The 19,389-nt window shown below is 48.1% G+C and overlaps 2 protein-coding genes across 11 annotated transcripts in view; one reads left to right on the forward strand and one right to left on the reverse strand.

Moving 5' to 3' along the window:
* The window catches only part of BOP1 (BOP1 ribosomal biogenesis factor), a 69,236-nt gene extending 59,075 nt beyond the window's left edge, over positions 1–10,161 (forward strand). The window contains exons 4-17 of one of the 2 annotated variants that reach the window (XM_069097037.1): positions 3,384–3,538; positions 3,740–3,857; positions 3,988–4,089; positions 4,222–4,434; positions 4,625–4,786; positions 5,167–5,247; positions 5,413–5,482; positions 5,693–5,825; positions 6,638–6,818; positions 6,983–7,072; positions 7,175–7,271; positions 7,401–7,485; positions 9,345–9,452; positions 9,639–10,161. In XM_069097037.1, coding sequence (XP_068953138.1) covers positions 3,384–3,538; positions 3,740–3,857; positions 3,988–4,089; positions 4,222–4,434; positions 4,625–4,786; positions 5,167–5,247; positions 5,413–5,482; positions 5,693–5,825; positions 6,638–6,818; positions 6,983–7,072; positions 7,175–7,271; positions 7,401–7,485; positions 9,345–9,452; positions 9,639–9,792 — 1,749 coding nt within the window. In that variant the 3' untranslated portion in view covers positions 9,793–10,161. Of the gene's footprint in view, positions 1–3,383; positions 3,539–3,739; positions 3,858–3,987; positions 4,090–4,221; positions 4,435–4,624; positions 4,787–5,166; positions 5,248–5,412; positions 5,483–5,692; positions 5,826–6,637; positions 6,819–6,982; positions 7,272–7,400; positions 7,486–9,344; positions 9,453–9,638 lie in introns of both variants that reach the window. The other variant, XM_069097035.1, reaches the window with a different exon arrangement.
* Positions 10,162–12,530: 2,369 nt separating this feature from the next.
* MROH1 (maestro heat like repeat family member 1) overlaps positions 12,531–19,389 on the reverse strand; it is a 183,653-nt gene continuing 176,794 nt past the window's right edge. For all 9 annotated transcript variants that reach the window (XM_069097030.1, XM_069097031.1, XM_069097028.1 and 6 more), the window contains 7 exons: positions 17,716–17,862; positions 16,352–16,540; positions 15,828–15,983; positions 15,013–15,147; positions 14,666–14,768; positions 14,206–14,271; positions 12,531–12,975 (listed from right to left, as the gene is read on the reverse strand). In XM_069097030.1, coding sequence (XP_068953131.1) covers positions 12,890–12,975; positions 14,206–14,271; positions 14,666–14,768; positions 15,013–15,147; positions 15,828–15,983; positions 16,352–16,540; positions 17,716–17,862 — 882 coding nt within the window. In that variant the 3' untranslated portion in view covers positions 12,531–12,889. The remainder of the gene's footprint in view (positions 12,976–14,205; positions 14,272–14,665; positions 14,769–15,012; positions 15,148–15,827; positions 15,984–16,351; positions 16,541–17,715; positions 17,863–19,389) is intronic.

Below are 19,389 nucleotides of genomic sequence, written 5' to 3' on the forward strand. Positions count from 1 at the left end.
TGTCCACACACGGTGGTCTCTCCTCATCATACATGCCATCTCATAGTCTTCTCAGTTACATGTATGTTCTCGTAATAGTTTCAGTCCCTCAATCGTATATTTTCTCTCCCAGATATGCTCTCTGATTTATGTTTGATTAGTTTCAGTTACACACACACACAGGTGTGCACCGTTTCACTGTCTCATTGACTTCTGTGTGCCCTGTCACAGGCAAATAGATAATCTCTTCCAAATCCATACACTTTTTCTCACTTAATCATAATCTGTCAGTCAAACAAATACAGTTGTTCACTCTCTCGTGAAAAATATCTTTTTGCAGTGCTCACACCCACAATATTTCAGTTACATGTGTGCATGGATACACACATGTATGAGTACACGCACACGCACATGTGCACACACACTCTCTTACATTTCCCTGCTCCTACTGGAGTCAGCAAACTTGGGTTCAAATCCCACCTTCCACAAGTCATTTAATCTTTCTTCATTTCGTCTCTGAAGTAGGGGTGGGTAGTAAAAGTTTTGCACACCCATTTGGTGATCTCATCAGGTCCTATGTAATCAATTACTGTCTCTATGCAAATTATTGGCAGATTTGTTATCCAGCTCCTGAGCTAGTTATGGAGTCTTGAATTACCACCTGCCCCTTGGACACCTTGAACGACCCTATTTCTGGAAGGGACACCACCATCTTCTTTCACCTGGGCTTAAAACCTTGGTGTCTTCCTCAATTCCACCTGCCAGTCTGTTACCAGATTTTGTGATTTCTGCCTTCACAAGATTCCTTGTCTGTCTGTCCCCTTCTCTGTGGTGCCACAATCACAGTAGTCCTAGGGGTAGTTCTTACCACCTCATGCCTGGACCATTGCAGGGCCTCCTCCTCAAGTCTTTTTCCAGTCATGTCTGTCCTCTGCTTAGCTTCCATTGAGTGTCTGTCAGAGCACATCCCCTTTGATGAACTCCAAGGGCTCCTCTGGCTCTTAAAGTGCTCTCTGGTCTTCCACTTTATTCCCCTCTCTTTCTCTCTCGTCAGTGATACTCACTGTTCCTGTGCCTTTTTGCATTCACTGTCCCCTGTCCCTGGAATATGTTTTCCCCTTACTTTGCCTCCTGGTGTTCCTAGCTTCTTCAAGGCCTTACAAGGGGCCTCTCCTGCTCCCTCCACCCCTAGGCCTTCTCTCTAAGCCGACCTCCCATTTAAACCACAGAGATCCTAGAGGTACACACTTGTCTCCTTCAGAAGGGGGCTTCTTGAGGCAGGGTCCATGTTTTTGCCTTATCTTTTTTCTCTAGCACTTAGCACAGTGCTTGGCACAGTGTAAAGCCCCTAATAAGTGCTTGTTGATTCACTATCACCTCATAGGGTTGTTTGAGAAAAGTATCAAGTAAACTTTAGAGTACTGTGGAACCATGGGGTAGCAATCATGGGAGCAGGGACACTGTCATGCACTCACATGGCCTCTCAGTTACACAGACCCACCTTCTCTCTCTCACATGTGATCATGCATACACACATACATACACACACATGCATACATATACACACATAGCCCCCAGGGATGGAAAGACACCTGGTAAAGGGGATTTTTATTTTAAAGGTACAGGGGGCCAGATGTGATTTTGCTGGTTTAGGGAATTCTTGATGGGGAATATCCTACCTCTGTATATCAGTACTTTTTCTGCACCTTAAAAGTCTTAGAGAGTTGTCTGAGGATATTAAGAGTTTCAATGACTTGCTATAGCGGCCACAGCCACTATGTCCAAGTCAGGATTTGAACCCAGATTGTCCTGACTTCACTGTGCCACACTACACATGGGGTAGCACCCATAAAATAATCTCTCCCTACAGTTGGGAAGTTCCAGGGATTTGTCCTAAGACAACAAAACTGGACCCGGTGTCCCCTTCCCTTACCCCTGAACTCCAGTGGGAAATGAACCTGCTCCTGTCCCCCCTCCCCCCCCCCCCCCCTAGTAGGATCCCAGCCCACCTTTGGCCCTGCATGTCTGTGCTATTGAAGGAAGTGTCGTGGTATCCAAGGCTGGGGAAGGATGCCTTTAACTGGGGAGGAGCAGTGCTAGTAGTGGTGGCTGGCGGGAGCGTCTGCCAGGAATGTGCGTCTCGGAATGCAATTTTAACTCTGGCCAAGCTCAGCTCCCAGACTTGGGGAGGAGGGGTTTAGGGAGGGTGTAGAGTGGTGACGGCAGATCTTCGAAGGAGAGAAGATAGGGTGGGGGTGCAGGAGACAGCCCACAGAGGCTGAGCTCACTCCCGGAATCCTCAGAGAAGGGAATATGATTGGGGAGGAGGGGGAGGGAAAGGAGGCCATATCCAAGAACAGCTTCTGCTGCTACTGGATAGTGGAAGCAGAGAGAAGAGACAGTCTCCCTTCTCCATGCCATGATTCTCTCACAGAGACAGTCAGTCTCTAGTTTTAAAGCATTCTTTGTGACCCATTTTGGTGCCCTGTTGGGGGAACTCTTTTCTTCTTCCTAAGATTACTTGGAATCAGGATTGGCTGTGAGTGTTGAAGGGATTTTAAGTTTTCTCCCCCCCCCCCCCGACATTGGTCTTATTCCCTTCTTTTAGTCCTCCATCCTTTTGGCCCCATGGGGTGTGTGTTCCTCAGGGGTGTTTATGGAGACCAGATGGTGAGGGGGAGGGGCTTGGACTCAGACTGTCCAATTCTATGGGAGAGCTTACATCTCTTTCTTGGGTGTGGGAGACACCTGTGATCCCTACTATTCCTTCCTCCCTTTTCAGTGCCAGCCAGCCAGCCAGCCAGGGGTCTAGTTAGGAGCTTGCAGGATTCCCACTTGGGGAAAACTCTTACTGGGCAAGAATGCTGCCCCCTTGGGAGCTCAGAGATACTGGAGTTGGGTGGGATAAACTGTTAGTATTTGTCTTCCTGTGCCTGTCTCCACATTGTGTACCCCTTCCTCCCCTTCTGCCCTGTAGTGAATGGTTCTTGGCTCTATGCCCCCAGCCCTGGCAGCAGGTACTTGGCCCACATGCCAGGGCAATGAGCAAGCAGGCAATGAGGTCACTGCTGTGGCTTCCCAGGGCTATGGCCAAGAAATCCAAGGCTTTTTGGGGGGAGTGGTTGAAATGGAGGGAGGGTCTGAATAGAAGAGGAATGAAGGGACAGGGAGGTGGGGTTTTCAGATCTGGAAACTATACAACATAAAACGTTGGCTGAAACAAAATGGGCAGATCCTTGACCTCTGAGGGAAGGAGAGACACAGGCGAGCCCAGAAGATGAAATGCATCCAGAGGAACTACAGCACAGTTTGCCCACTAGACACTTGGTCCAATGGAGTGGCTTGTGTGGCCTCTTCCCACTTGTGAGCTGATGTCTCTACCCTGTCTTGTAACCCCTACATAGGATATCCGGAACACAGTGGGGAATGTCCCTCTGGAATGGTATGAGGATTTTCCCCACATTGGCTATGACCTCGATGGGAAAAGAATCTATAAACCCCTGCGTAATCGAGATGAACTTGATCACTTCCTGGATAAGATGGATGACCCTGACTACTGGTTGGTTGGGCAGTGGGGGCAGTGACTGGGCAGTGGAGGGGAAGGTCAGTAAGAGGGTGGGTGATTGACCGCTAGGAGGGGACCTTTTCTTTTGGGAGTCATGTTAGAAGTGAGAGGTGGTGTCGTCAGGGCATGGAGTCAGGCATTGGGTGGGCTCCAAGCCCCTACCTGCCCTACCTTTCTTCACTCCTGCTCCTACAGGCGGACTGTACAGGACAAGATGACAGGGCAGGATGTGAGGCTGACGGATGAACAGGTGGCTCTGGTGCACCGGCTGCAGAAGGGCCAGTTTGGAGATGCCAGCTATGATCCCTATGAGGTATGGGGTAGGGAGGGCGGATTGGAAGAGGGGCTTGATCCTCAGCTTGGGGTGGAAGAATGCTTCATGTCTCTTTCCATCCCTCTTCCCACCTCTCTCTGTCCCTTCCCTCCCTCCCCACTGCTACCAGCCAGCTGTAGATTTCTTCAGTGGGAACATGATGATCCACCCAGTGACCAACCGTCCTGCTGACAAACGCAGCTTCATCCCATCCCTCATTGAAAAGGAGAAGGTGAGATCACCCCTTATACGACCTCCTGTCCTGGATTCCTCCCATACATCTGCCCCTTCAGCTTTTGGCCTCTCTCGTACCTCATCGCTTTTCTCCCACTGGAGGCCTTCCTCACCCTGTCTGTCATTCCAGGTGTCCCGTATGGTCCATGCCATTAAGATGGGCTGGATTCAGCCACGACGGCCACGGGACCTCACTCCCCAGTACTATGACCTGTGGGCCCAAGAAGACCCCAATGCCATCTTGGGGCGCCACAAAATGCATGTGCCTGCCCCGAAACTGGCGCTGCCTGGCCATGCTGAATCCTACAACCCCCCACCTGAGTATTTACTCAGTGAGGAGGAGGTGAGTCAGAGGTGGGGACCCCAGAACAGGGTTGGGGGTGCTGTGGAGCTGGGCCAGGTGGCCTCTTGGCTCTTAGTGCATAAGAAGTGCTGTCTCTCTTTTTCCTCCAGTCCTCTCTCATTCCGCTTTTTCCCTAGAGGTAGATGCCCCAGGCTATGTAGCCTGACTCTTATTGATTTTCTGCCCACAGCGACTGGCCTGGGAGCAGCAAGAGCCTGGTGAGAGGAAGTTGAACTTCTTGCCTCAGCAGTTTCGATGCCTCAGAGCAGTGCCCGCATATAGCCGCTTCATCCATGAACGCTTTGAACGTTGCCTTGACCTTTACCTGTGCCCTCGCCAGCGCAAGATGAGGGTGTGGTTGGGAGCACTTGAATGTGGCAGCTGAAGTTGAGGGGGGTGGTTTAAGGAACAGAAGCCAGCCTTGAGTACCAGATCATGCATACTTTGTATCACATTAAGACTGGTGGATTTGGGGTGGTTGGAAAAATGTCTGGTCTAGAGACTAGAAAATTTGAGTATTGTTCAAGTTAGGGGGAATGGTGTCAGCAACATAGTACCGTATCTCCCTCTCCCACTTATCCATTCCTTACATCTAGCATACCCAAACCGAGGGTATTAGGGATATTTATGCTGAGACTATACACCTTCCTTATACCTCCAAAGTCACACATTATGCGAGCCTGAAGCTAGTCAGAGCTAGAGTGTGATAGGGCTCTGTGTGCTGTGTTCTAGGTGAATGTGGACCCTGAAGATCTGATCCCCAAACTGCCCAAACCCCGGGACCTGCAGCCATTTCCCACTACCCAATCCCTGGTAATGGAAGAGTAAAGGAGTGGGGGTGGGGAGAAGGTGATATGGTGGAATAATATAGGGAATAAGGGTCCTGCTGTGGGGCTGTCTTTTAATTCTCAGTCTGAGTGATCTCCACTTTTTTCCCTGTCCTTTAGTACTTAACATTTCCTTCCCTATTTCTTACAGGTATACAGGGGCCACAGTGACTTGGTACGATGCCTCAGTGTTTCCCCCAGTGGCCATTGGCTTGCTTCAGGTGTGTTCAAGGGGGAAGAGAGAGAGGAAGACACTGGGAGGCGTGCCCCCCAAATCTTACTGTTGCAGAAAGCATATTGCTCTTCAGGAGCTGGGTCAGGGAGTTGGTCCTCGAATTCATAGGGTCAGTTTTATCTTGCACTTAGGGTGAGAGCTTGGGGGACAGTATTGGGGAAATTGCCGCTCTGGTTACAAGACTTGGCTTCTGTAGGCTCAGACGATCATTCGGTACGACTGTGGGAAGTGAACACCGGCCGGTGCCTGAAGACAATTCCTGTGTCTGGAGTGGTGAAGAGCATCGCCTGGAATCCCAACCCTGCCATCTGTCTTGTGGCTGTGGCTGTGTGAGTGAGCAGGGCCCAGAACCTGGGCCTTCCATGGAGGGAGCCCTTTTGGCATCTCCCTACCAGCCTTCCCTCAGAGAGCCCACTGGTATTTTGCCCTGAGGAAAATTAGTAGTGGCTCCCATTGGTACAACACTGTGACTTGCAAAGTACTTTTCAGTGACACTCATGGGAGTTGTAGAAAGGAAAAACTAAGTCTTTGAGAGGTCAAGTGACTTATCTGTGGTTACTCTGTCCAAAGCAGAATTTGTACCCAGATCACAAGTGACCAAGTTGTCTCCTAGCATTGCCTTAGTCTGGCTCACGTTCCAAACTGTCCCCCATGCCTCTCTCAGCAATTCTTGGGGACCAGCGAGTGCTGGTCTTTCTGGGCCACATCACATACTACCTGAGGTTGAGCTCAGCTCCCATAGTCAGTGATGACCACTTAGAGCTTTAAGGTTTACCTACTTCCAGTACTCCCCATCTGGCATGAAATTCGTACAATTCCCAGCAGAAGCATAGGGAGAAGGCACTTTTTTTTCTCCTTACAAGATGCAGTATGGTGTAAGGGAGGCAACACTAGTTTTAGGAGACTTAGGTTTGATCCCAGACTCTACTTACTAACCAGGATCTGTAAAATGTGGACAGTAATCCTCATGTATTTCCTCATAGGGTGAGGAAAGACCTTTGTAGGTGCTATAGGAATATGAGCAATTAATTTTCATAACCTCTCTATCTCTGGGAGCTGTTGAGGAGAGAATAGTGAAGGCTAGGTGGGCTGCAGGAAGGGGTAGGTTCTGAAAGGAATCTTTCTTCCTGGATCCCCAAAGTGCAGAGTCAGTGCTGCTGCTGAATCCAGGTCTGGGGGACCTGTCGGTGACAAGCAGCACAGACCAGCTGCTGAGTGCCTTCTCACCCCCTGAAGAGCCTCCTGGGCAGCCTGTGGAGTGGCAGGAGGCTGCAGCTGAAGAGCAAGAACATGGCCTGAGGCTGCGAATCCATCACAAGAAGGTACGTGGAACAGTGGCCTGGAAAGGTATATAGGAGAGAGGATGGGGTGCAGCATTGGTGCAAACGGCTGAAGCCAGTAGAGCTTGTGTGAAGAGCCTTATTGGCTTGTCTCCCTTGGCTCTCATCCTCTTCCCCATCTTCTCTCACTTTCCCTTTCTCTTTAGCCAGTGAAGCAGGTAGCCTGGCATGGACGTGGGGATTACCTGGCTTCAGTGGTGGCAGCCGCTGAGCACACGCAGGTGTTAATGCACCAGGTGAGCCGTAGGCGCAGCCAAAGCCCCTTCCGTCGAAGCCATGGTCAGGTGCAGTGTGTAGCCTTCCACCCCTCTAGACCCTTCCTCTTTGTGGCTTCTCAGCGCAGCCTCCGTCTCTACCACCTGCTTCGCCAGGAACTTACAAAGAAGCTGATGCCTAACTGCAAATGGGTGTCTAGCCTGGCTGTACACCCCCAAGGTAAAAGGATGGCAATGGGGGATAGCCTGGCCTCACCTTCCCCATCTCCAACACCCTGGGGGAAAGAGGAAGGGGAAGTTTGGGACTCTGGGTGACCTAGCCCCATATCTGCCCTTCCTCCCCACACAGGAGACAATGTAATCTGTGGCAGCTATGATAGCAAACTGATCTGGTTTGACCTTGACCTTTCAACCAAGCCCTACAAGGTGCTAAGGTAAGGGGGTTCATTCTTTCAGCACAGATCTTGCCATCTGATCAAAGGAAAAGGCATCCTCACAGACAACTAAAACAAGGGGTCATAGGATCAGGAATTGATGTCTAGCCCAGCCCTTTTGTTTATAGATGTGGAAAACTGAAGGCCAGAGCAGTAAAGCGATTCACCCAGGGTAGACAGCTAGTAGGAGGCAGAGCCACATCAGATGATGCTGAGTGCAGCAGAAAAGCCCAGGAACTATGCTACCAGGCTTGTCCCGGGACAGGGGGCTTTCGGGACAACTCTGGAGAAGGAGATTCCTCAGTGAGAGGAATCATTGGCAAATAAAGATTTTGGAGAAATCTCTCAGGTGTACATGATATAGGTCATGGGTCCCAATAAGAAGAAGGCCATGGTGGGGCGGCCAGGTAGCACAGCGAGTAAGAGCACCAGCTCCAGTGTCGGGATGACCTGGGGATCGAATCCGAGCTCAGACACTTAGCACCCACCCGGAAACACCTGGCCGTGTAACCTTGAGCAAGTTACTTAACCCCAATTGCTTAGGGGGCAGCCAGGTGGCTCAGCGAGTAAGAGCACTGGCCCCAGTGTCGGGATGACCTGGGGATCAAATCTGGGCTCAGATACTCAGCACCACACCCAGAAATAACTGGCCATGTAACATGGCCATGAGCAAGTTACTTAAGCCCTATTGCTTTAAAAAAAAAGAAGGCCATGGGGGCTGAGGATGAGAATGGTGAAGTGGACAACCTTGTGAATGTCCATGGAGGCAAAAGCAGTAGGAGATGAGACTGAAAAGATAGCTTGCTACCAGACCGTGGCTGACCTCTTGTTCAGTAATTGACCGGTGGAAGCCATTGAACATCTAGATAGTGGAATGACAGTATCAGAGCTGTGTGTTGGGGAGATGACTTGGGAAGCACTTTAAAGGAGGAGGGACAGGTTAGGAAGCTGATACTCTAGGTGAGAGGGGATGAGGTCCTGGACTAGAAGAATGGTATTCTGGAGAAAGGTGGAGGGGACCTGGTAGTGCGGAGGTAGACACAATAGGCTTTGACAGCTAGGATGTACAGTGGTGGCATAGTACAAGAGAAGGAAATATTCAAGATAAGCTTATGAGCCTGGGTGCTGGGGTACTGGGGCAAGCAACAAAAACAGAAGAACAGCCTTGGGGGTGATGTGAGTGTGTGAAAAGGAGGGGGAAAAGGTTCATAGCTTCAGGGGGTGACAGGGTTAGGAAGGTTTTAAAAAATTATTATGGGGAAAACCAAAACCTATTTTAAGGCTGGAGGGCAAGAGAGATTGAAGCTGAGAGAGGAGGACTAACAGGGATTCCTCCTTCCCCTCCAAAAAGAACACCCCAGAAAGGAAAGGGTCATTGTAGCTTTTTTAAAAAATGCAGATTGAAAATGAAATAAAATTGAATTGGAAAAAAAATTTTTTTAAACTGAATGGATAAAAAACACATAGAAGAGAACAGAGGAGGTTCAGAAGGAGAAACAGACAAATAAGACAGCTTTGAAACCGATGCTGAATTTGATCACATGTTCATTTCCTCCAGCCACTTGAGAAAGGGAAGTGGGAGGGTGGGAGATTGTAAAAGTAGGAAGTTATCAGGATGAGATTAACAGAAGGCCAGGAGGATGAAAGATTCAACTTAGTGGAAAGGCCAAGCTGGTGTAGGGGTTGGTAGATCAAGGAAGTAGGGAAAAATTGAGGAACTGAAGGTCACACTAATATGTTCACATATACTGGAGTGCTAAGATGAGGCAGGCCTGGGGATGCACATTTTAAATGTACTACCACCCCTATCCCCCCCATAAACACCTGTTAGTGACCTCCCTCTTCCCTGGACTTCACAGGCACCACAAGAAGGCCCTCAGGGCTGTCGCTTTCCATCCAAGGTACCCCCTTTTTGCCTCTGGATCTGATGATGGCAGCGTCATTGTCTGCCATGGCATGGTCTACAAGTAAGTGCTCATCCCTTACTAGGTAGGATAGTAATGGGACTTAGGTCCTGTCATTGTGTCCTCTCCCCCGCCCCCTTCATCAGCCTTCAGGGAAGAGTCCTCCTTCCTCCATCTAGCTTTCTCTTATCCCTCCAAGTGATCTGCCCCAGTAATAAGCCCTAACGTACCCTTTCTCTTCCTCTCTAGTGACCTTCTACAGAACCCGCTGTTGGTTCCAGTGAAAGTTCTCAAAGGCCACACAATGCACCGGGACCTTGGGGTGCTGGATGTGAGCTTCCACCCCACCCAGCCCTGGCTTTTCTCCTCTGGGGCAGATGGCACCCTTCGACTCTTCACCTAGGGACAACTGGGGTGGGGTGTTAAAGAGACATTTCTTGTTTCTGGCCTTGTCTGTCTAGGAGAGGGGCATTGGCAAGAAGATTAAAGCATAATCAGATACCCAGCAAGTCTAAATACTTAGAATGCTGACCTCTTAATGTCCTACCCAAAGTCGTCTTCCTCTTATTGCACACAAAATAGAATCTCATTGTTGGAAAGGGCTTTCATCCTCTAATTTAGGAGTTCTTAATCTTTTTTGTTATGGATCCCTTTTGCAGTCTGGTGAAGTCTATAGGCCCTTTCTCAGGAAAAAAAAATTTTTTTGATAAAATACATCAGCTTGCAAAGGAAATGAATTATTAAAATAAAGATCTATTTTTTTCCCTTTCAAGTTTAGAGATTCTCTGAACCTATTCATTCACCCCTTATGGGTCTGTCAACCCCAAGTTAAGAAATATTGATCTAATTCAACCTTCTATCAAATCTAGGAATTCAGGCTACACATCAGTACTACAAGGAAACCCCCAGAGGGTAATAATACCAAGCATTTTATAGCAAATACTTTAAAGTACTTTATATATATGTTATCTCATGATCCTCATAGCCATGTGAAGTAGGTGCTGTTATCCCCATTTCACAGATGAGGCAAAGATTGTGACTTATCTGAGGCAGAATTTGAATCCAGGCCTTCCTGACTCCCATGTCCAACCCTCTCCATCTTCTACCTGATTTTTTAATATCTCCAGCAAACAGCTATCCAGTTTCCTCTTGAAAATTTAGTGATGGGGGGAAACTCAGTGTTTTCTATTCCACTTTTATAAAGTGGAAGAAAAGTGGTCATTAGGAAGCTTTTCCTTTCATTGGATCTCTTGCTCTGTGGCTCCACCAATTACTCTGGCTTCTGCCCCATAGACAAGGCACTGTACTAGTTGCTGGGGGTCCAAAGACAAAAAGAAACCCCAGTCCTTTCTCCCAAGGATCTGACATTGTGCTGGGGATAAAATATGCAAATAGATCAGTATAAGCATGGATATACCAAGAGGAAGAAAGCATTCAACTCCAGAAAACCTTACCCTGGGAGGCCCACCAGCACCCTGAGGGCAGGTGCTAAGTCAGAGAAGGAGCCCATATGCAGAGGTACAGCAACTAGAGAAGGAAGGCCAAGTTGAAGGAGCTGCAGGCCAGTTTGCCTGGAGTGTAATTTGTGAAAGGAGCTGAAGTGGTTGACTTGCAGCTCCGCATTTGTGATGTCTTGGTAGGGACATGGCATGACAGAGTAACTACTTCCTCTTTGCCTTTGAACGCTGACTAAACTGGCAGGTGGGTTTTAGCCAGGCTTTTGACAGAAATCTATCAGATAGTATCCTTGTTGCTCAGATGAGACAAATGACCCTGACATGGTAGAGTTAGCTGGATTCAGAAATGCCTAAATAACTGGATCCAAAGCAGCCTTAAGGAGGTGGGGGGTGGGGTGGGGCAGGAAGGAATGGTTCCAGTGGAATAGTACAGAGATCTTTCCTGGGCTCTGTGCTAATCAATCAAAGTTTTTCACCATTAACCTGAATGAAAGCACATAAAGCAGGCTAGGGTGAAATAGCTAACATGCTGGACAGGAGCCTCAAAATTCAGAAAGACCAATGACATGCAACAGCCTGAAAGTACTGTGCAAGTAGAGGATGGGCATGGAGATAGATAGACAGTAGCAGGAAAAGGTCTGCGGATTTTAATGGATGTCTTCAACGGGAGGCCTCAGTGTCTGTGTATGTGCATACACGTATGAATGTGGCAACAGAAGATTCTCCCTCGCCCCTTCCCTGAGGGAAGCCAATCCTGTTAACTCTGCTAGAGCTACTCATTCCTCTGAATTCTGTCCTGGTCAGACCCTCCACATCCAAAGTCTGATATACATACAGTACTCGCTTATCCCGTTTGAGAAAGGACACTGAAAAGCTGAAGGAATGGCCAGAATGAGGGCACTGGAAGCCATACCAGAAGGAGCTAGAGATGTCTATCCTGAAGAAGACTGTCCATCATGGGAAAAGGGATTAGACTTTCATCTTCTAATAAATTGAGATGACAAGAAAAGCACCTAGCTTTCCTCAACAAATTCAAGTCTCCTAGCTTGGATAAACCACAACCATGGACGTGGAGTAGCTAGGTGGCCCTGGAGTCAGAAGAACCGAGTTCAGATTTAACCTCAGTCAATTGACACTTGTTAGTTGCACGACCCTGGGCACATCACAACTCCGATTGCCTTGGCAAAAAATAAAGAACTGGAAAGTGTATTTGCCAAGTCACTCAGTGGAGAGTGGTGAATTTGGAGTCAGAGAACCTGGAGCTTTGTCAGTACCTATGTGAACTTGGGTAAATGCAGTTCTCATCCATTTTGGGTCTTAGCTCTGTCAACTCTTTCATTGTCTTTACCAGTCTAAAGCAAGTTAGCCTCCTTTCTCTCTCTGCATTATTATTGTTCATATATTGAGTTTTTAAAAGCCCTTTAAATGGTTGCCTTTCATCACAAGATCCTTGTTTTGAACTTGTGTTCCCTGACACTATTTGTATAAGACTGCCACTTTTTATATTCCTCCTAAATTATTTGTTGCTTCCATCATCAATAACTTCTTGATTTTCCAACACAGCCACCTTGTCTGCCAAGCTAGTCACTTGTTCTGTCAGGGAATGTATGTCTTTTACCATGAGGACTGAGGTCTCTGGGGAAGCAGTTGTGGTGGGGGATTGGAAGAAACACTACCAGCCAAGGAAGAGCAAACAGCTTTTATTGAAAAATAAGTACAGTATGCTCTGTCCTATGTACAACCTCTCCTCCAGCACCTTTGGGTCCTGCCTGGATTGAGTCTCAGCTGGAGGTGAAAGGGATGGGATTGGTCCCGTCTGTGAAGCCCCTAACCCAGACCTGGTTTGGAGCTGTAGCTGTAGGATACTCAGGTAGAGACCCTTATGACCTCCAGAAGCAGGAGCCATGGGATTGGGGGGGAAGGGGGGAATATGAAGAATGTCAGGATCCAGCTGTTCCACAGCTGGGTGTCTGGACAGTGAGGGTTGGAGAAATCTGGTCCATTTTGCTCATAGATAGACTGGTCTAGTGGCTTGTGCACAGCTCAGGCGAACTTGACCAGTCGGCCCAGAGTTTCTGCTGCTTTGATCCTTACTGTGGGTGCTGGGTCCTTCAGCAGTAGCTGGAGAGCTAATAGGAAGAGATGAGTTTGGGTTAGAAAGAATCTGAAGGTCATATGGGGTTGTGACATACATGAAAGCTTACCCCATGGGGGAATCCCAGATGAGCAGACAGATTAGGTCAGGGAGGGGGCAGTAAGCACAGTTTGGAACCTGGACTTTAAAAAGGCAGGTAACCTTTTTTCCTCCCTTCATAGTTCCTGAGTATTTTTCCAGTAGCTTGTTTACACTGTGAAATTGAGGCTCCTAGGTCCCTGCAAATCCCCTTGATGGCTGCTCAGCTCACTGCCCGACGACCGACTGCCGGCCTCCCTCCCACATTCCCTCCCTCGCTCACTGGCCCGCCAACCCCTGATTTATGTGCCGCTGGCTTCCTGCTCTGCCGTCCTCCGCCTCAAGCTGCTTCTTCCAGCTGCTGGCTCCCGGGGGGTGCAGGTCCCAGGCAGGAGGGGGAGCCTGGCCGTGCTTGGCTAATCCACTCAATACAGGAAGCTAAGACTGTCCAAGCCCAAACTGCTAACTCCAGCGATTACTTGCTTTCTCAAGTTGACGCGCACGCGCGCGTGAACACACACACTCTTCCCCCCCCCCCCCTCAGAGAGGACTAACTACTCTTTTAACAGACAGGCCTCTTTTCTGCAAGAGCCTCAGGAGCCAACGGAAAGATAGTTTTTCCTTTTTTAGTGTTTTTTAAGCTCCTTTGGAACAGCTCAGAAGTTTCCGTGAATTACTAGAGACGATGAGGTCACCAGTGACAGGGAAAAAATCCTTGAAATCCAGGAAAATCACTTAACCCACCCCAGCCCCCTTTCTGGGACCCATGGTGTCAGTAACTCCTTCCCCATGGATTATGCACCAGCCACCTCCACACAGGCAAAGGGGCCCAGTCTACAATGCTGATCACCCAGCAGTTCTCTGGGAGAAATGCAGCTCCTGGTTGGAGAGGCTCACCTTTCCCCAGGACTGAAACAATGAGAGGGGATTCAGAGGTGAGCAGATGGGAAGAAATGCAGGAGGATTTTCCAAGGCCACCATGAACAGCTCAGAGTTCCCGGATGTCTGTCTTGTCTGTCTACAGTCTCAGTACCCTCCCTCTTATCTTCCCCACAGCCTACTAGTGTCTAGATTGAATTGTCTATGTGAGAGAGTCTGCTGCACATCAGCCTCCCCCTGCCCCCAACCAGACAGCCAATTTGGTCTCCTGCTTGGGCCTCCCTCTGTCTGTTCCTCAACCTCTTACCTAAGATAAGCTGGTTCAGATCCACCTGTTCACAAGCCACTTTATCTGCATGGAGCACTAAGAAGCCTAATAGGAAAAGAAGAAAGGGGAGGAGTAATCTCAGGGCTCCTTAAATACAAAGAAGAAAACAAGGATATATTCAAATAGGCCAAGATGAACAGAAGGTAGGTACAAACCACTCCCCCCCACCCATAGTAAGGGTGATTTGTCCATATCTTTTCCATTAAAAAGGCATTTTTTTGTTTTTATTTCTGAACATACACCCTCTCTTTATACACGTATCCTTAATAAAAAAGAATGGAAAAAATTAGTTTTGAAAAACTAATCAACAAACGGACAGTATCTAACAGCAATGTTCCATAGTTCCCCACCACTCTTGAGTTTTTAAGTCCTTTGCATACCCCTGAAACCCTTGAGGCCCTATAATACTAAGAAACGGAGGAAGAAAACCCTGGCTCACCAATGAACATGGGTGCAGCTGCCCGGATGTCCTCCCAGCAGCTCTTGAAGTAGAACAGGTTTGTACTGACAAGACGGCCCAGTGTGTCAGGGAAGTTCTGCATCTGGGAGCAGCACAGAGCTGGGTTCGTCATTGGTCTGGTCCACCTTGCTCCCTTCCCAGCCCCAGTTCCAGCCCAGATTCTTCTCCAATCTGAATCCATCCTATCCCTACCCCTTTAGCCCTCCAGTAGACACACAGAGAACTTCCGAAACTAGGCCTTCCCACTCCTCACCCCCAACTTTCTACTGCCAGAGGCCTGGCTTTCCCCACCAGCCCCAGACCTGACCTGCTGGCCCAGGCCTTACCAGGTATTTGCTGGTGTTATTCATGAACTCCCCAAAGTGTAGCCCACGCCCATCTTGCAGCTGCTTCTCAAACAAGGCTATTAGCTCTTCACATTCCATATTAGGGCCACACATGCGCAAGGCAAACTTACAGGCCTGGAAGCAAAGCAAGCATGGGCTCAGAGGGTTCCCCATGTTCTTCCCCCTAGAAATCCCCTTCACGTTTAGTCTAGAACTGCCATCCAATCCAAAATGCATGTTGGACGATGATAGAAGCTTACACCTCTCCAGCCTGCTTGTGTGTGGTTTGTCCTTCCTTCTTGAAGAGGACCACGACATCAGGAGGGTGATGATTTAAGTAAGGGAGGGTTATGCAAAGTCACCAGCGTCACTTTCTTCCAGAGCCATTTGGGTCCAGTGGCAAGAGAGAGAGATCAGGATGACTGGAGATGGCCCAGGATGCAGTGGGAGACCTTGGCCCTTTTAAGCTAAGTTCAAGTTCTCACTGAGTAAGGCTTCTTTAAGAAGTGAGTCAAGAGATAGCCCCTTTAATAAAAATTTAAAAAACTAGGAGGGAAAATCTTCAGAGTTGCTGGCCAAAAGAGAAACAGTTACTATTTACATTCACTGTGAGCCAAGAGGACCCAAAAAATAACCATAAAGTGGTGCTTGGGCAGGGACCTGCTGTTGTCCAGTCAATGAAATTCAGAGTGAGTAGGGTTTAAGGCATGGTCTTTGAGAAAGAAATCTAGCCAGTAAATCCCATCCTGGTAACGTTCCCATGCAAAAAGATTTCCCTATGCCCCCCTCCCCATCCCCTTGCCTTTGTTACTCACACTGACAACAGGGGGCTTGGGGTCCTGCAGGTGCAGTAACAGGCTCACCAGCCCGTTGATGATCTGCTCAAAGAAGACATCCTCACAGTTCCCATGGGAGAACTTGTTCAGGTGTCCAAAGAGGTTGATAGATGAACTCCGGAACTCATCTTGCTCCTGTAGGAGTAAGGAGCATGGCAATCAGATCCGTCACTCTCAAGGCCATTGCCTCCCACTCTAACTTAATCAGGAGGCCACAGGCTCAAACCTAAGCCTGTTCCTGTTCCACCTCCTCTGAAACCCACTATACTATACTATGTATAGAGTATGGTTATTGTCTCAGAGGCCTCTAAGCCTCCTAGGACAAGGAAGGCCTTCTATTGGAGGCCTCAGGTATGTCTGTTCACATAGGGTTGGTCCTGCTTGGGACAGATCCCTAGGAATCCCTCTCAGCCAGTCCTGCCGATCAGATAGACCCTGGTGAAGGCTTCATTCACCAAGGTCCAATCCTCCCTCCCTCCCACTTTCTCCTCTTCCCAGGTTACATTGTCAAAGAAGGGGCGGATGCGGATAGTAATGTGCAGCAGGATAGAGCGAACGTCCCATTCTTCCGCCAAATCCAGCAGGCGAGAGAGGCCCAACATGGCCTCCAGGGCCACCAGGTTGTGGGGGTCATCCTTGTCATCCAGCCCGTTGATCATAGCCGTGAGGAGCTGTGGGCCATGCTTTCGTACCTGAGGGGTGAGAAGAAACATCCTATCTACAAAGCTCTGGACAAGTGCCCTACTTCCTAGACCCTATCCCACCACCACCTAATTGGACACACAGCTCAGGGGCCTGGGTCATTAGTTCATCTTCTTTCAGAATTTTCTTTTCCAGATTTTCTCTCTCACTAGCTGTGTGTTCTTGTGCAGCCACTTTTCTCTATGCCTTAGCGTTATCCTTTGGAAGAAGGGGATGAGGACCCCTACCCTTAACCTTCCTAGGGCTCTTGTGTAGACTGAAGTAGTGAATAGAAGGAGCTTTGCTGTAAACTGCCGAGTGCTCCTCTGTTTCCCCAGCTCTAATGTGTCCAGATTCCTTTTGCATCCTGTTTCTGCCACCCAGTGTGTTAGCTATCCCTCCCAACTTCATATCGCCTGGAATTTTGGTAAGCCTGTCATCTCTTGAAGAGCAGTGCAGATGCTTAATAAATCTGTTAAACTGAAGCCTCTCTGAACCCTTAGCTTCATGCTCTTGTGCAGCTTCCCTGACAACTCCTCTGTTTCTTCCTCTGCCCCTTAATAGCTGTAGCACTTTAAAGTTTGCTAAGGACTTTACAAGTACCTCACTTGGTCCTCACAACAACCCTGGGAGGAAGGTGTCATTAGGATTCCCATTTCGCAGATCAGGAAACTGAGGCAAACAGATTAAGAGACTTGCCCAGGGTCACACACCTAGGAAGTGTCTGAACTCAGATCCTGACTCTGGACCCAGTGCTCTGTTTGCTCTGCACAGCCCTCTCCTCTCTTCTCTCACTCACTCGAACAGTTTTAGCTATGGCATCTGTGCCATTTACTTCCAAGTCAACACTCCTACCCTGTCCCTCTCTTTTGAATTTTGGCCTTCATCTCTACCCACATATTGCACTGTCACTTCAAACCTAACTCAACCCTATCAAAGCCCCCAAGAGACCCCAAAATGGAAGGGATAGTTAGACACTGAATAAAGAAAGCCCCAGGGTACCAGGTTTACCATTGCTGACTATCTGGTCTTTGTTTCCTTCCCGAACACACCTGGGCTTCTATCACCCCCCCTGTGAGCCAATGGTCAGCTCTGCCCTCCCCCTGGGTGGGGGATATGCATCATGATTCAGCAAAGAGACCCGAGAGCCCTCCAGAACATCTCCATAGCCCACGTAGCCTCTCACCTTATCTGGGGATCCTGTAGCAATGTTGGCCAGCCCACGAAGTACCAACCTGCGTACATTTGTGCACACATCCTTCTGCCTACCCATTGTGTTGTCCAATAGGGACTCAAGGAGGATTAGATCATTTACCACATTGCTTCTTAACAGCTGAAAAACAAATCAGAATCAAAGAATCATGAAACTTCAAGTCTGAAAGGAACCTGAGAGGTCATCTTTGGTCAACTCCTATCCCCATCTCTGAATACTTCCACTATAATAATACAGGGAACTTAATACCTCCTGAGGCAACACATTTCATTTTCAGACAGCTCTTACTCTCAAAATCCAATTAAAAAAACCCAAAAGTTTAAGAAGTGATCAGGGGTACAAGAACTTTAATATATTCGATAACTTTCAATGCAATTTGTCTTCTTTGCATAATAAACATAATCCTATGGATATTATTTTGTACATTTAAAAACAATATTCTGAGAAGGGATTCATAGGCTTCACCATACTGCCAAAGGGATCTGTGAAAAAAAAAGGTTAAGAATCCAAGATTTAGGTAAAAAAAAAGTTTGCTAAAATCTAAGTAAACTATATGTATAGCATTCACCATACCTACTACTGATTTAGGACCCATGTCAAAGGAGAAAAGATTAATTAGCCTGGCATGGCCTGTTCTTGAAGAAGCCACGCTGCCTCTTCTGCATGTTCTCTAACCACTTCTTTGATGGTTCCCTCTAGAATTTCCCTAGAAATCAAAGTCAAGCTCACTGGCCCACAGCTTGCTGAATTCTCTCTTCCAGGGACCTGCCCATTTCTTGGGTCTAGTCCTGTACGACCTTCTATTCTCCCTGATCTCTCAAACTCTTGCTGAAAGCAGTCACGTCAGACAGTTCTTTCAGACTCAAGGATGTAGTATATCTGTATCAAGTGACTGGAATTCATCAAGGGCAGCTAGGTGCTTTCACTACTTCCTAATCCTGTGTGTTGACTTCTCGTGAACCATTTTTTGTTCTGTCACTCCTTGTACAAAGGTCATTCTCCTTGGCAGAGAAGACAGAAACAAAATACAAATCAAACAGCTTCTGCCTTCTTGTTATCTGCATGCCCCTCAGCACAAGCAGCAATCCTATCCAGTCTGGTACTAAGCCACAAAAGTGGGACAATGCAGCTGGGAGTTTCAGGGACCATCTATCTGATTCCTGTGCCTAGAATCTAGACCATTCAGCATTACTGCTGTAAGTTCTAATCCTGACATCTAACTTGCAGTGCAGAGAAACAAGCACAGGGAACAGAGGCAAATAAATGAGAGCTATATTCTCCAGAGACTGAGCTGTAGGAGGAGCCAGTTTGGGGAAGCAGGTGATGGTGTGTTTGCTGCTCTTAAAAATTCCTGTTTACTTTCATTCTACTTTTAAGTGTCACCTTGCATTATCATCAAGTTGTGTGATTAATGCTGGCTTGCTCGGGAAAGACTGAGACAAAAATAGGGACTTGGATGTAAGCCATGGTTTTGAGCAGATGCTGCTACAGGCACTGGAATGCAGCAGTTAGTTAGCAGGATGCATGAATGCACCCTTGATCTTGCCATCACCCACAAGTGTTCCATAGTCATGTTTATGAACTCTGAAATGCCCTCCTCTGATCATAATGTGTTGTCATTCCATCTCTCCCTCTGCCTGTCTACTC

This window comes from Petaurus breviceps, unplaced genomic scaffold, assembly GCF_028583685.1.
Source record: "Petaurus breviceps papuanus isolate PSGF00001 unplaced genomic scaffold, PetGlider_PUasm1.0 350, whole genome shotgun sequence".
Classification (NCBI taxonomy): Eukaryota; Metazoa; Chordata; class Mammalia; order Diprotodontia; family Petauridae; genus Petaurus; species Petaurus breviceps.